Below are 14,126 nucleotides of genomic sequence, written 5' to 3' on the forward strand. Positions count from 1 at the left end.
AACAACTTAAAAATAATTCCCAAGGAAGGAGTCCGACTGCTGTGTGCATCTGAAGCCATTTCCCGCGGGTCTGTTTCCCCTATATATCTGGATCTGGATCCTTTTTTACTAGATATTTTTGTGTTACTATAGCCGGGTTTTAAAACCTCCCTGATAATTTCCTGTGTTTCCTGGCATGAAGTCTGTGGCCTGGGATCTGGAGCACGAAGTAGCTGGGGCGGGGGGTGGGGGTTGGGGCAAGACGGAGCCCCAACTTTGAGCTGCATCTCCCGCGCTCAGAACTGCGAGCGGAACAGAGAGTCCGTGGACTGGGCACGCTGCAGTCCACCTGCCGCCCCCCTCGCCGCCGTGCGCGTGGGTCTCTGCTGAGACGCTCGGACCCTTGGGGCAGAGGGTTGAAGAGCCCGGCAGGGCAGCGAATATTGTCCACGGCGGGAATTCCGGATCAGCTATTGTGGGGTTCCCCTGGCAGGCACTGGACGTGGCCACCTGCCCAGCGCCCGTTTCTACTCCAGCAGCTTTCCCTGCATCCGGGGCTGGGGGAATCACGTAGGGTAGGTGCGTGGGAGCCCCAAGGTGCCACTCTCGATCCCCAAGACGGGCGAGGGTGAAGACCCCAGGCCTGAAGGGGAGGGACACTAGGGGCCCGCCCTATCTCCCGGGAACTGTCGGGGGTCACCCCCCGGGATCGGCCCCGGGCCGGTGGCGCCTGCAGCCGCGTGGGGCGTCGTCCTCCCGGCTCCCCTTCCTCCCTGCGGCCCGGGGGCGGGCGGACGGACGCGGCGGCGCCCATCCTGGCCCCCGTGCGGTTTCCCGGCGACGAGGCCGGGAAGGGGGGAGGCGGGGGAGAGAGGGGGGACAGGAGGGGCAGGCACGGAGCGGGCCGCCGCCGGGAGGAGAAACCCGCGGCGGGCTGGGCGGGCGGGGGAGGGTCCGGGCGCGGGGAGTCGCGGCGCCCCCGGAGGGAGCCGGGGGGGCGCCGCGCGTCGGGCGGGGCCGGAGGGGAGCCGCGGAGGAAAATCGGAGGCGCCGCGGCCGGCGGGGGCGGGGCGGCAGGGGCAGCCGGGGGCCGGGGGCGGGCCGGGGCGTGTCCGCCGGCGCCCCGCCCCCCGCAGGCCCCGCCCCCGGGCGCGCGGACGCACGAAGATGGCCGGGCGGGCGGCGGGCAGGCGGCAGCCGCGGGCGGCGGCGGGGGCAGCGGCTGGGCGGCTGTGAGCGCGCGCGGCGGCGGCGACCCGAGCGAGGCGGGCGCGCGGGCGGGCGCGCGGGCAGCGGCGGGCGGCGGGCGGAGGATGCCCCGGGGCCGGCGGGCGGCTCCCCGCGCCCCGGCCGCCGGGCCTTAGTGCTGGCCGAGCAGGCGGTGCGCGCGGGGCGGGCAGGGGCCGGCGGGGCCCGCGCCGTCATGCCGTGGCTGAGCGGGGGCCGGCGGCGGCGGCGGCGGGGCCGGTCGCGCGAGGCGCCCCGGGACGCGCCGCCGCCCCCCGCCACCTCCCCGCGGGAGCCGCCGCCGCCGCCCGCCCCGGCCGCCGCGCCCCCCGCGCCCCCCGCGCCCCCCGCGCCGCCGCGGGCCCGGGACAGCGCCGAGCTGCCGCTGCCGGCCGGCTGGGAGGAGGCGCGCGACTACGACGGCCGCGTCTTCTACATCGACCACAACACGCGCCAGACGTCGTGGATCGACCCACGCGATCGGTAAGGGGGCCGGCTCGGCCGGGTCGGGGCGGCGGGCCCCGAGGGCGCCCCCCTGGCCGGGACCGCGGCCGCGGGGGATCGGGGCGCCCCCGCGCTGGGCTTCGAGCCCCGGCCTCCTCCCCGGCCGCGGCGCGGGGCGGACACTCGGACGCGGTTCCCTCGCGTCACCCGCGGTCCGGCGCCTGGAATTTCCTCTCCCGGGGCTGACGGATGGCTCGCTTTTCCTTTTTCCGCCGCGGCCTCGCCCATCACTGCCCGGGCCTCTGCGGCCCGCTGTCCCCTGGCCCGCGGTGACCAGCGGAGCTGTCACCTTGGAGCACGAACGTGCGCCCCCACTTCGTGCGCGTCCCCGCCGGGCGGGCTCAGCCTACTTTCCCATCCCAAGGCTGATGCCACACGCGACACCGAAGCGACTCGCGGCACGTTGAGGGGGACAGCCCGTTCCCCAACCGTGCCAGCGGCCCTCTTTAGCGCCTCGAAAATGGAGTTTCAATTCGAGTAGAAACAACGTTGTGTAGCGTCCGCGGCCGGGATGGAGTAGTAGCCCCGTAAGCATTGGGAGAAAAGGGAAAAGCCCAGTTGAATTTAGGTTTCCCTTTGGTGCGAAGTGAGACCGGCACGCCGACTTGTCTTACTCATGTTTAAATACCGTGGACTAAGACTAGATTCTTCTAAAACAACAACCAGATTCCATTTAATTAAGTTCATTTGATGACGGTTTCCTTAACTTCTTTTTACTTCGTCGTCTACTGGTTTCAATGGTTTAGCTGCATTAGGAGAGATGCATAGTGTGTGTGTGTGTGTGTGAGAGAGAGAGACAGAGAGAGAGACAGAGAGAGACAAAGAGAGAGACAGAGAGAGAGACAGAGAGAGGAGAAAGAAGAGAGAGAATGCTGTTGAAACCGAGTGTTTGCAGTGGTTATCTGATATCTTGTCCCCTCTGGAGCAACTTCTCCACCTCTGGCCAGAAAGGAAATACTGCAGGCTTCCCAGCGATGTCAAGACTTGGAGAGGCCCATGGTGGTGACATGGCTCCAGCTTGCTCCTACCTGCACAGGAAAGGCAGCAGCGCCGAGAAGCACTGGCCTCGGAAAATACTCTGGGGAGGAGGGGAAGTGCTCCATTATTGTTTGCAGATTTCTCTGGGTTCGGATATGGAAAATCAAAGCTAAAGTATAGTGGTTTCCTCACAGCGTTCTCTCAGACTGTGGCTGACGCCTGAACTCTGAAACTTAGATCAATCCTAGCACGACGGTATGGGTGACAAAGATGCTTAGTAATTTTGAAAATCAGGTGAGCTCACTTTAGAATTTTATCCGAGGGCTAGAGCCACGGCACTCTGATCAGGCCCGGGATGGTTCTGGAGTTGGTGGGACGCAGTGGACTCTGATGCTCTTTTCTGTAGACTTTTAAAATTCCCAAACAACTGGAAAATGAACTGATGAAAAATAACACGTTTGTGTTTCCCCAAAATGAGGGCTCGTTCTCTGAGGGTAAAATAAAAACAGTTGTGATTCTCTTGGGTGCGTCTGGTGGGGGGCGGGGGAGGTTATATGTGAGCATTTCCGTTTCAAGGGTCCTCCCTTCCTAGGACGGAAGGGAGCAGACACCCTACTGATTTTTCCCGTTGGGGTGTTTCACACCCATTTCCTCTGTCCCTTTCCAGAGATGGACGTTCCTGAATGACATCTTTCACTGTTTTCAGACATCACTTCCATTACCATTTTCAAAAGCCCCGTTTCTAAAGCCAAAAGTGTTGATTAAATGAAGCAAAGTGGGTCTCCGACTTTTTTTTTTTTGTAAAGTAAAAACATGTGTGGGCTTTTCGGAGCCGTTGTTTTCACAGCGAGCACAGATTCAGCGGGGACAGCTTGCACTTCTCAGCTCCCATAATACCTTGCCCGAAATATGTATGGAATGCTCAGCAAGCCGCAAGCGGTTCAGCACGGTCCACCCAAGGGGGTCCCATTCTGCTTCCTCTTTCCCAGCATAGTCCTGCCGGGTTTTCCAGGTGACCGGTTTGCCTTTCCCAGGGGTAATTGGTTTTTACTACGTGGGAAAAGCAGTGTGTCAGAGCAGAGCTCAACATTTTCTCCATGTGCCTCTGACAGTTAAAACCCTTTAGAGGCAGGTTTCATTCACACGCCCAGAAAACAGCGTGCAGGAATCGAGAACTTTCCCCAGACAGCTTCCACAGGGGAGAAAAGCAAATAAAGGAATAGGTTGTTAAGAAAGAAAAGGAAGTTACAGAGCAATGAATGTAGTAGGGTAGGTGGAGATTGTGGCCGGCCTCAAACAGAATCTCATCAGCGGTTGAGTGAAAACTCTAGCTGCATAAGTAGCGCTGCTGGAAGCAAGGGAGCCCAGGGCCCAGGGTAGCCAACGGTCTCTTAGAGTTCTGTAGTATGGATTAGTCTGACATGGATTTTTGGGGGTGGAGCTTTGTTTTTGTTTGGGGGGAGCACTCCTGGCAGTGCTCTGGGGTACCTGGGGGCCCATGCCGTGCTGTGGACGGAACTCAGACCTCTCACGAGCAAAGCATGTGTTCAGCCCATTGAGCGCTCTCTCTGGCCCCAGATGTTGTTTAAAAACTTTGAGGAGCAGGAGCAATAGTCCAGTGGGTAGGACCTTTGCCTTGCACACGGCCAACCCGGGTTCGATGCCCAGCATCCCATAGAGTCCCCTGAACACTGCCAGGAGTAATTCCTGAATGCAGAGCCAGGAGTCAGCCCTGTGCGTCGCCAGGTGTGACCCAAAAAGCAAAAAAAAAAATGTGATATTGTGGGTCCTGGGAGTGTTGGTGAATTACTGTGACTGTACTTTCTATTAAAGTTACAACAGAGGAGACTGACTGCAAGCCACAGGAAACGTCTTTGCAGTTATAGCTATAGATGTGGAAAAGAACCGATCTATTTTCTCCCCCTTTGATAAAAAATCCACCTTAGGTTTGACTCCATTGTGTCTGCAGATCAGTGCTGGACGTAAGTTTTATGGTCAGCTTTCTGGGATTCGTCCCCAAAACTTGGTTTAAAAAGTGAATTCACCACTTCTCTGCCTGGTAGTTTTCGCGGGTGAGTCTACTGTGGTCTGTTAGTAACGCAGAGCCTACGGATATGAGCTTGGAGAGCTGTGACCACATTAGGAAAAGGTATTTACCGTTTAGGTGGAAAGTATGAGAAAACCCTTTATGCTTTCTTTGGAAAGAGTCAGTTCCTTTGGTGGCTGTTGCTCTTCTCCCATAGATACGAGCCCCTCTTCTGTTTCCTCTGGCTCAGTGGGGTAGTTGGACTCGCCAACCCCCAGCCACGAGTTGTGACTGCAGCGTGAAGCTGTGCGGGAGGACCGCCTTCTCTCCTGAGCGTGACTTTCAGGACCCATTTGTTCAGGAGGAGGCAGGGTTTGGCTTGCACCAGTCCTGCGGCGTAGTAAAAGGGCTTTAATAGCGTCCTGCTTTACGGAGGGGACAGTCTGTGGCTCGGGAACCTGCCAGCTCGGAGCCCCGCACAGCAGCCGCGTGAACTGCACTGCTGCCTCCTTCGAGCCCTCCTCTAGCTGATGAGTGCAGGCGCACTGCATGGCCTCGCACAGTCTGATTTCAGCATCATGTTCACTTTCTGATAAACAAGTCATGATTTCTCCACTTTCTGTTCTTGGTGGTGTTTATCTGAACATGGGGAGTGTTTCCATGACCATAATGAGTAGGTTCTGGAAGATTTCTTTTTTAAATTTTAGGCTCTTAGTATTTTTTTTTATTCTACGTACTTTTTGTGTTTATTTATTTATTTTTTTATCAAAGCACTGTGAGAGACAAAGTTACAAAGTTATTCTTGATTGGGTTTTGGTAATACAATGTTTCAACATTCGGCCCTCCAGCGTACATTTCCCACCACTAATATGCCCAGTTTCCCTCACTGGAAGAATTTCCTTACGTGTAGATTATCGATAACCTCTTGGCAGTCTGTTCTTGGTCTAATAGCTTTGCTCCCCCACCCCACACACACTGAGAAAAGTGAATGGAAAAGTCATTCATATCTAAAAATAGCTCCCGGGCATTTGGAAGCCTCTTACTTTCCCTTTCCTCTTTTCATTCTGATTTTAGAAGTGGAAATAGCACATTTCACCTCTTCTGGTGGGTTTGAGGCTCTGCTTAAGGGCCCTGGTGCCATCGCAGGGCCTGCTCTGGGCACATCCCGTGCCTCCTGCTGGGGCCAGTCAGTCTAATGGAATATTCTGCGGGGTTCCAGAACTGTTTGCAGAGGCTCTTGGGCCGGGCTGTCCGGCAGAGCCCGTGGGTCTGGGCGATGGGGACAGACGTGTGGTCAAGGATGAGGCCAGCCCCGGCGTCCCTCTCAGGCTGCCGGGGGAGGGCTCGCTGAGTCTCGGGTCTTTATGCCTCCTTTGGGGGATGCGGGGATGCCCAGGCCTCTCCAGCACAGGGGCCTGGGCGTGTGGGGGTGGGGTATGGGAATAAGCGAGCGAGCTCAGAGTCTCGGGGGAAGGGAGGGCCTACTCCGAGCCCTATGGTGGGGTGAGGTTGGCACAGACTGTCCTGTTCACACTCTCTACTCTGGGCCACAGGAGGGGTGCACCCTCCCCCAGATGGGAGAGACTTGGGTTCCAGCGGGGGGCGGGTTCTCACCCACCCACTTATAACTCGTGGCTTCTGTTCCTTCTTTCAGTGGCTGCTCTCAGTTTTGGGGTGCTCCCTATCAACAGGGCTGTGTGGGGTGACGTGTCACCAGTTTGTGGCCTTATCCCCGGGGGTGCTTCCACCTCCCCATCCTTCAGTTCTGTGATTGGAGGGGGGCCTTGATAGGTTGCCCCTGGTGGTGCTCCAGGGCTACTCAGGGTTCCGTGCTCAGGGCTCTGTACTCCAGGCAGGGCCGGGGAGCGAACCTGCCCCGAGAGCTCTGAGGTCAGGCTGGCTGCTTGTGGACAGGGGCATGGACGCCCGGGCCTGCTGCCCGCACCTGACCCACCCTCGACCAGGCACTTGCGCTGTGCCGTACCCCTGGTTATTTTTATCTGGTATTTGCGCTGTTTGATGTTTCACCCTCCAGTGGTAGCCGGAATAATGGCCCCTGCCTGACATCCATCTCCTGTCCTGGGAGCTTGTTAATAAGCCACCCGCAGCAGTGCAGGGGGCCTTGCGGTGGGAAGTCACGCTCCCCAAGGCGACAGGGGGCCACATCCAATGGGACTGTCGAGGCACAGGCTGGTGTCCATGCCCATGTGCCAAAGAATGTAGGAAGTCTCGAGAAGCTAGAGGTGACAGGAAAGCGAGTTGAGCATACGATCCGGCCCTGCCAGCTTCATTCTAGCTGGACGGAGCCCATCTGGGTGGTGTTTGAGGTCGCTGGGTCTGTGGCCACGTTACAGCCAAGGTACAGAGCACTGTGCCCTGGCATGGAGCCTCTGGCTGGCTCGTGTCTGCCAGCAGGTGCAGTGGCATAGTCCTACTTTTACCCTCGCCCCTAGGAGCCTTCTTCCTGTGTGCGCCCCCTGACGCTGGGCCTGGTGTCCTGAGAGCAGAGCGGAGGTGGAAACTGTTGGCTATGTGCATGGACGGTGAGAGGCCTCAGCTGCAGCTCTCAGGGCACCAAGACTGGCAAAGATGGGCTTTACGTCAGAACAGTGACAGGAGGCAGAAGTATGCAGGATCGAGCCGCCGCTGCAATTGTGGCGGTGCAGCTGAGAGGCCAGGGAGATCGCGACCCTGGCAGGGCAGCTGTGCGGGCTGGGCCCGTTCCCTCAGGCCCTCTTGGCGCTTCTCATCACTTTAGCTGATTGGGGGGGGGGGGGTCCCGGGGCTGGACTGACCATTGCTGACTCACTGCGCTGGCCAGGGCTCAGCCGGGATCTCTGCCTCTGCACAGTTCTCTGATGGGGGACACTGCTGTCAGCACACTGGGGCCGGTCCCCAGTCACAATTGATCAGAGCTCGCTGGGGGCAGAATGGCCTGGCCAAGGACCCGAAGCCGCTTCTGTCTCCCTGCTCGCCCTGTCTGTGTGGAGGGCCAGTTCCTAAGATGTTACAGGCCAGAGACTTCTGCTACGGGTGGGCACCTGGGAAGCATCTCAGAGCTCTCGGGCACTGTGTGTGTGGGGAGAGGAGCCCTGGCCAGGGAACCAGACACCTTATGCCACTGGGGGCCATTTCTGCCTGCTGAGTGCCTGGCCCAGCTTGCATGCTTGGAAACGTCCTGTTTTATTGTTGGGGGGAGGGGTTCACTCCCAGCAGTGCTCAGGGGACAGTAGGTGTAAGTGTGCCATTGAATTTCACTTAAGTTTGGTTTTGGGGCTATACCCAGTGGTGCTCAGGGATTACTCCTGGCCCTGTGTTCAGGGGTCACTGTTGGCAGAGCCCGAAGGACCGTCTGGGGCACCGGGAATGGAACCCGGTTGGCAGCCTTCGTGTTAACCCCTGTTCTGTTGCTCTGGGCCGAGTGAACCGTTGTCAGGCCTTAGTGACTGTTATTCCACCCGGGGCTCTGAAGCGCGGCTGCTGGCTGCTCTCTGGCCGTGGACCTTGTTCAGCCCCCGAGGAAAGCCGAGCGCTGCCGCCCTCACCTCAAGGCACCCCTCTGGGACATTTCGTGGAAGTGGCTTGGAGGCGTGTGGTGCTCCGGCTCGGGCTTATCTCGGACAGCAGAACGTTTGCACAGTTCCTCTGCGCACGGCCTGGACCAGTGCCCCGTTCATTTTATTGCCCCAAACTTCCCTTCTGTTGACCGACCTCATTTTAGAAGCGTCCCTGCGGAATATAGGAAACCGCTGCCCTTGATTCTCTCTGGCAACTCCCAGCTGTTTTCTGTGCACACACACAAATGACCATCGCTCCGCTTGTGCCCGGCCGAAAGAGGCCCTCTGCTCTCAGGGCCTTGCGCTGGGGTCAGTTGTGCTCTGCTTCCGTCCCTTCCCTCATTGTATCAGTTCTTGGAGGAGGGGCTGGGCTGCTGCCCCGTAGCGCCCCCTTGAACTGACTGGGGAGCGGGCAGAAACCTCAGTCATCTTGGCACCGCTGCATGGGTCCTGGGTACCCCACTTTTGAAGCGACCCTGGAACGTATATCGTGTAGTCAAGAGTCACAACTGGGAGCAGTTAGGGAATTGACCTCCTCTTGGGTTCCATCCCCAGCACCATGTAAAATCCCTTGCCCCCTGTCAGGATTGGTCCCTGAGCACAGAGCTAGGAGTAAGCCCTGAGCACTGCCGTGTGTGGCTCCCAAATAAACCAAACAATCAAATGTGCTTTGAACCAGGCTAGTGGAAAAGTGGTCTAGCAGATGCTGGGATTGAAGCAGATTGAGAGGAAAATAATTAGCCAGAGAGACTTGAGATCTCAGTGAGGTCTCTCTCCGCAGGCACGTTGGGCACGCAGTGAAGATGGGACCAGGCTTGGGTGACGTTGTTTGATCCCTTTAGTTCTGCGCATGCGCTCTACTCCAGAGCCACATCCTTCACCCTGGGTCTTTGCTGTTTTAGACCATACCCAGAGGTCCCCAGGGGCTTGTTTAGGGTATAGAACTCATTCCTGGTGGTACTCTGGGAACCGGGGGTTGCTGGGGTCCTAATACACCCCCAAGACATGCGCTTAGCCCACTGAGCCAGTGCCTGCCCCCCACTTTAGCTTTTTGAACCAAAAGAATGTCTTCACTCTTCGGAGAATTAAGTGAAAACACGCAGCGTAGGAGAAGCGGGTGGTGTTATAGGTAAGAATTTCAAAAATCTTTCCTCCCCTTCCTCCTCCTGCTCCGTGGCTCACACTCCCTCTGCCCCTCGTGTTGAACTGTCTCAGGCGAGTGTCTAGTCCTTGACCCGCGTCTCCAGAGCATTCCTGCTGTAAGGGGGGTGTGCAGCCCGGCACAGGGGAGCAGCGTCAGAGATCATGACAAATAGCACCTTCTCTAGGAAGTTGTTCTTCCTGACTTTTTGCAAAACTTGCTCTTGCTTCTTTGCTTAGGAGTTCATTACTCTCTGGAAGAGCTGGTCACATTGGGATGGTCAATGGCTAGTGCATCTGGAATGGTGGCGGGGGAGGGGTTTGCAAGCTTGCTGGTCCAGGATGGATGGGCTGGGATGAGACCAGGGCTGGGCCCCACTGGTTTGTGGGATTCTGAACCCTGGCCTGGGGCCTGGCAGTCAGAGAGCAGTTTCAGAATGGTCTGTCTGCGGCCGCCCGTCTTCATGCCCTCAGCATCGGGGTCGGGGCATTTTCTTTAATAGGGGGTATTGCTGTCCTGTGCTCATATAGGAAGCCCCCTGTCCTTCACATGAAGTGCAAGCCCGGCGAGGCAGCCCCGGCTGTGGAAGAGAGTGTGGCTTGTCAGCGCTCTTGCCCCCAGATTGCTGCTCGCTTGTGCTGGCATTTGCTGCTGTGCGTGTGTCCTGGACCTCTGGCTGATCCTTCCTCAAGGCTCTGTTCTAATGTGCAGAGGTGCGTGAATGGCCTCAGGCTGAGTTTGTGTTCAGGGACCTGGCTCTCCGCCCCCCCCCCCACACACACACACCGTGTCCAGGCCCATTGAAGCTCCATGGGTTCCACTGGAGAGCGATGTGTGCCCCTGCCTGGCAGGGACCAGCAACAACAGCTCCCTGTAGTACCTTCACTGTACCCCTCAGTATCTATGCATGTACCCTCACCTTTGGGAAGCTGAAATCAAGGACCCTCCTGTAGGTATTTTTTCTGTGTGACTTGCCACTTTCATTTAACGATACATCTGCATTCTCTTTCCGCCACCAGAATGTGCCGATGGACAGCGTGGGGACCAGGCTACAAAACCCTGAGTCCCTTCTCATCCCAGGGGGATGCATGTTTGTGGATGGGTATTAAATAGATATTGTAACCCCTATTCCACAGTATATGCGTTCATCAAATCAACATGCTGCTGGCCTGGCACCAATACAATCTTATGCATCACTTGTACCTCTCTGTGTGTGTGTATGTGTGTGTAGTACTGGAGATCTGGGGATTGAACCCAGGGCCTCACACATGCAAAATAGCTGCTTTCCTGTTGCGCTACTCTTTTTGCTATAAGTCAGTTTTGTTTGTTTTGGGGCCAGGCCTGGCCCTGCTCAGGATTTACTCCTGCCTTTGCACTCAAGGGTCACACCTTGTAAGCTTAGGGGACCATGTGCGGTGCTGGGGATCAAACCCAGGCCAGCTGCTTGCAAGGAATGTACCTTCCCCACTGTCATATCTCTCTGCCCCCCATGGCAGTTTTGGAGAAAGAAGAAAGACGATATAGGCCTGCACTATCCCTGACAGATGTGTCATTTGGACTGGGGTGTGGCTCAGTGGGAGAGTGTATGCATAGCATGAGTGGTGTTCTGGGTTGTACTCCCAGTAGCACAGATGTGCATGTGTATGCACACACACACTGTCACTGTCACTGTCATCCTGTTGCTCATCTATTAGTTTGAGCGGGCACCAGTAGCGTCTCTCATTGTGAGACTTATTGTTACAGTGTTTGGCATACCCAATACGCCACAGGTAGCTTGCCAGGCTCTGCCGTGCAGGCATAATACTCGGTAGCTTGCCGGCCTCTCCAAGAGGGGCGGAGGAATCGAACATGGGTTGGCTGTGTGAAAGGCGAACGTCCTACTGCTGTGCTATCACCCTCCCCACACACACACTTAATTTTTTTCTTTCTTTTTGGGTGGTACCCAACAATGCACAGGTTGGCTCTGCACTCAGGAATTATCCCTGGCGGTGCTCAGGGGACCATATGGGATGCGGATGCTTGGAATCAAACCCGGGTTGGCCACTTGCAAGGCAAACACTCTACCCACTGTGCTATTGCTCCAGCTCCTCCCCCCACACACTTAATTTTATTGAAGTAATATTCACAACAGGATGACAGTGACAGAATATTCACATAACAAAATCACTGTTTTATTTCCTTTTTGGAAACCCTGGGAGTGCTCAGGATTTACTCTTGGCTTTGTGCTCAGGGATAATTCCTGATGGGGCTCAGGGGACCCTATGCTGTGCCCAGAATTGAACCTGAGTTGGCTGTGTGAAAGGCCAGCACTTTGCCTGCTGAACTGTTTCTATCCCCCACCCCAACTGCTTTTTGTAAGAGGAACAGCTCCATGGCATTTAGAACAGTCACCATGGTGTGAACCACTCACTCTACTTCCAGAACATTTCCATCACCCAAATGGAAGGCCCATATCCATTGAACAGTTACTTGCTATCCATTCTTCGCAGTCTTGTTACCCATCAGTTTGCTTCCAGTGTCTACAGATTTCCAGTTCTAGATATTTCTTAGCAATGGAGTTTTTATGCTATGTGGCATTTGCTGTCCAGATTCTTTGACTCCAGCCTCCCATTTTGTAGGTCTGCCCATATTGTAGGCTCCGCTTTCTTGCATCTGCTTTTGGTTGTAATGCAGGAGATGCACTCTCCCATTTGCTGAACAGAGCAGTGGGCCCCATAAGAAACACCAATTGTGCTGTGAGACTAATATCCAAGGCCAAGGAAAACAAGGGCCAGAAGGACTGGTCAGTGGTTGTAATCTACCACAAGTGTGTGTGGGGTGGAGGGTAGGTAAGATCGAGAAGGGGCAAGTATGGCAGTAATAGTTGGAAGTGATCACGCTGGATAAGAACCGAGTGTTCACAGTAGCCAAAATATGGAAGCAACCCGAGTACCCTAAAACAGATGACTGGTTAAAGAAACTTTGGTATATCTACACAATGGAATACTATGCAGCTGTTAGGAGAGATGAAGTCATGAAATTTGCTTATAAATGGATAAACATGGAGAGTATCATGCTAAGTGAAATGAGTCAGAAAGAGAGGGACAGACAGAGGGACTGCACTCATTTGTGGAGTGTAGGGTAGCATCATACGAGGCTGACACCCAAGGACCGTAGATACAAGGGTCAGGAGGATTGCCCCATAGTTGGAAGACAGCTTCATGAGCGGAGGGGAGAAGGCAGATGGAATAGAGAAGGGATCACTAAAAAAATGATGGCCGGAGGAACCAGTTGGGATGGGAGATGCATGCCGAAAGTAGATAATGGACCCAACATGATGACGTCTCAGTGTCTGTGTTTCAAGCTATACTGCCCAAAAGTAGAGAGAGAGTGTGGGGAATATTGTCTGCCTTAGAGGCAGGGGGAGGGTGGGAAAGGGGGGGGTATACCCAGGATATTGGTAGTGGGGAATGTGCACTGGTACAGGGATGGGTGTTTGATCATTGTGAGATTGTAACCCAAACATGAAAGCTTGTAACTACCTCACAGTGATTCAATAAAATTTTAAAAATTAAAAAAAAAGAACTGAGTGTTGAAATTGGGTAAAGAGACATAACCTTTCAGTATCTGTATTGCAAACTGTAATACCCAAAAAGGGGGAGAGGGAGAGAGAGAGAGGGAGAGGGAGAGGGAGGGGGAGAGGGAGAAAGGGAGAGGGATGGTGAGAGGGATAGGGAGGGGGAAGGGAAGAGGAAGGGGGGAGGGAGAGAGGGAAGGTGCCTCCCATAGAGACAGGCTGTGGGGTGGGGGTGGTGGGAGGGAGCCTGGGGCCACTGGTGCTGGGAAATGTGCACTGGTGGAGGGACGGATGTTGGAACACTGTATGACTGAAACCCAATCACAAACAGCTTTGTTAAGGGTCTATCTCACAGTGAATCAATAAAAAAAAATTAAAAATTCCCACCAACTGTGGATCGAACCAAAGAGACCACTCTCATGTCTCTTGTAATTTATTGCCTGGAGAAGTAAAATACTTCATGTTTCCTCTGAATACAGGGACAAGAAACCAAAGTACAAATCAACGGTCTGACTCTAATAGTCTAGATGCTACATCCTGGTCAGGTACAATGGAGGCTAGCTGAGGAGTAACATCCCGGGGGGAAGTGGAGGCGCAGTGGGGTACCAGAGAACCTGTACGCAGTGATCTGATAACAAGAATGACGGCAGTGACATCAGTGTGGTGACCAGTTACTGCCCCTGCTTCTCTTTCCGACAGTCTCTTCCCTGACATGCTTGTCATTAGCTGGTGAAGCAGTGTGTACTGAGTGTCATGTGCTCTCCCAGGGTCCCAGGTTCGATCCCAGAACTCCATATGGTCCCCAGAGCCCTGCTAGGAGTGATTCCTGAGTGCAGAGCCAGGAGTAACTCCTGAGCATCACCAGGTGTGGCCCAAAAACAAGCAAAAAAAAATGAGATCTGGGCTGGGTTGGCGCCAGCAGCCCCGGGGCTTGTTTCCGTGTAGCTTGCAGAAAAACTGAAAAAAGAAGCAAAAGAAGATCAATTTTGTGAAACTCAGGTTTCGGTGTCCACAAAGAAAATGTGACCAGCATACCGAAGCTGAAAATATTTCCTGTCCAACCCTGTATTGAAAAGCTTCGTTGATCCCCGAGCTTAAGCAGATCTGGAGGACTAATCAAGGTAACCTCTGGCCAGTGGGGTGCCGGGATAGAAGACC

The 14,126-nt window shown here is 55.5% G+C and overlaps 1 protein-coding gene across 1 annotated transcript in view; it reads left to right on the plus strand.

Moving 5' to 3' along the window:
- The first annotated feature begins 1,291 nt into the window (after positions 1-1,291).
- WWC3 (WWC family member 3) overlaps positions 1,292-14,126 on the plus strand; it is an 82,845-nt gene continuing 70,010 nt past the window's right edge. The window contains exon 1 of the mRNA XM_055120840.1: positions 1,292-1,689. Coding sequence (XP_054976815.1) covers positions 1,403-1,689 — 287 coding nt within the window. The 5' untranslated portion in view covers positions 1,292-1,402. The remainder of the gene's footprint in view (positions 1,690-14,126) is intronic.

Source organism: Sorex araneus, chromosome X (genome assembly GCF_027595985.1).
Source record: "Sorex araneus isolate mSorAra2 chromosome X, mSorAra2.pri, whole genome shotgun sequence".
NCBI classification, from domain to species: domain Eukaryota; kingdom Metazoa; phylum Chordata; class Mammalia; order Eulipotyphla; family Soricidae; genus Sorex; species Sorex araneus.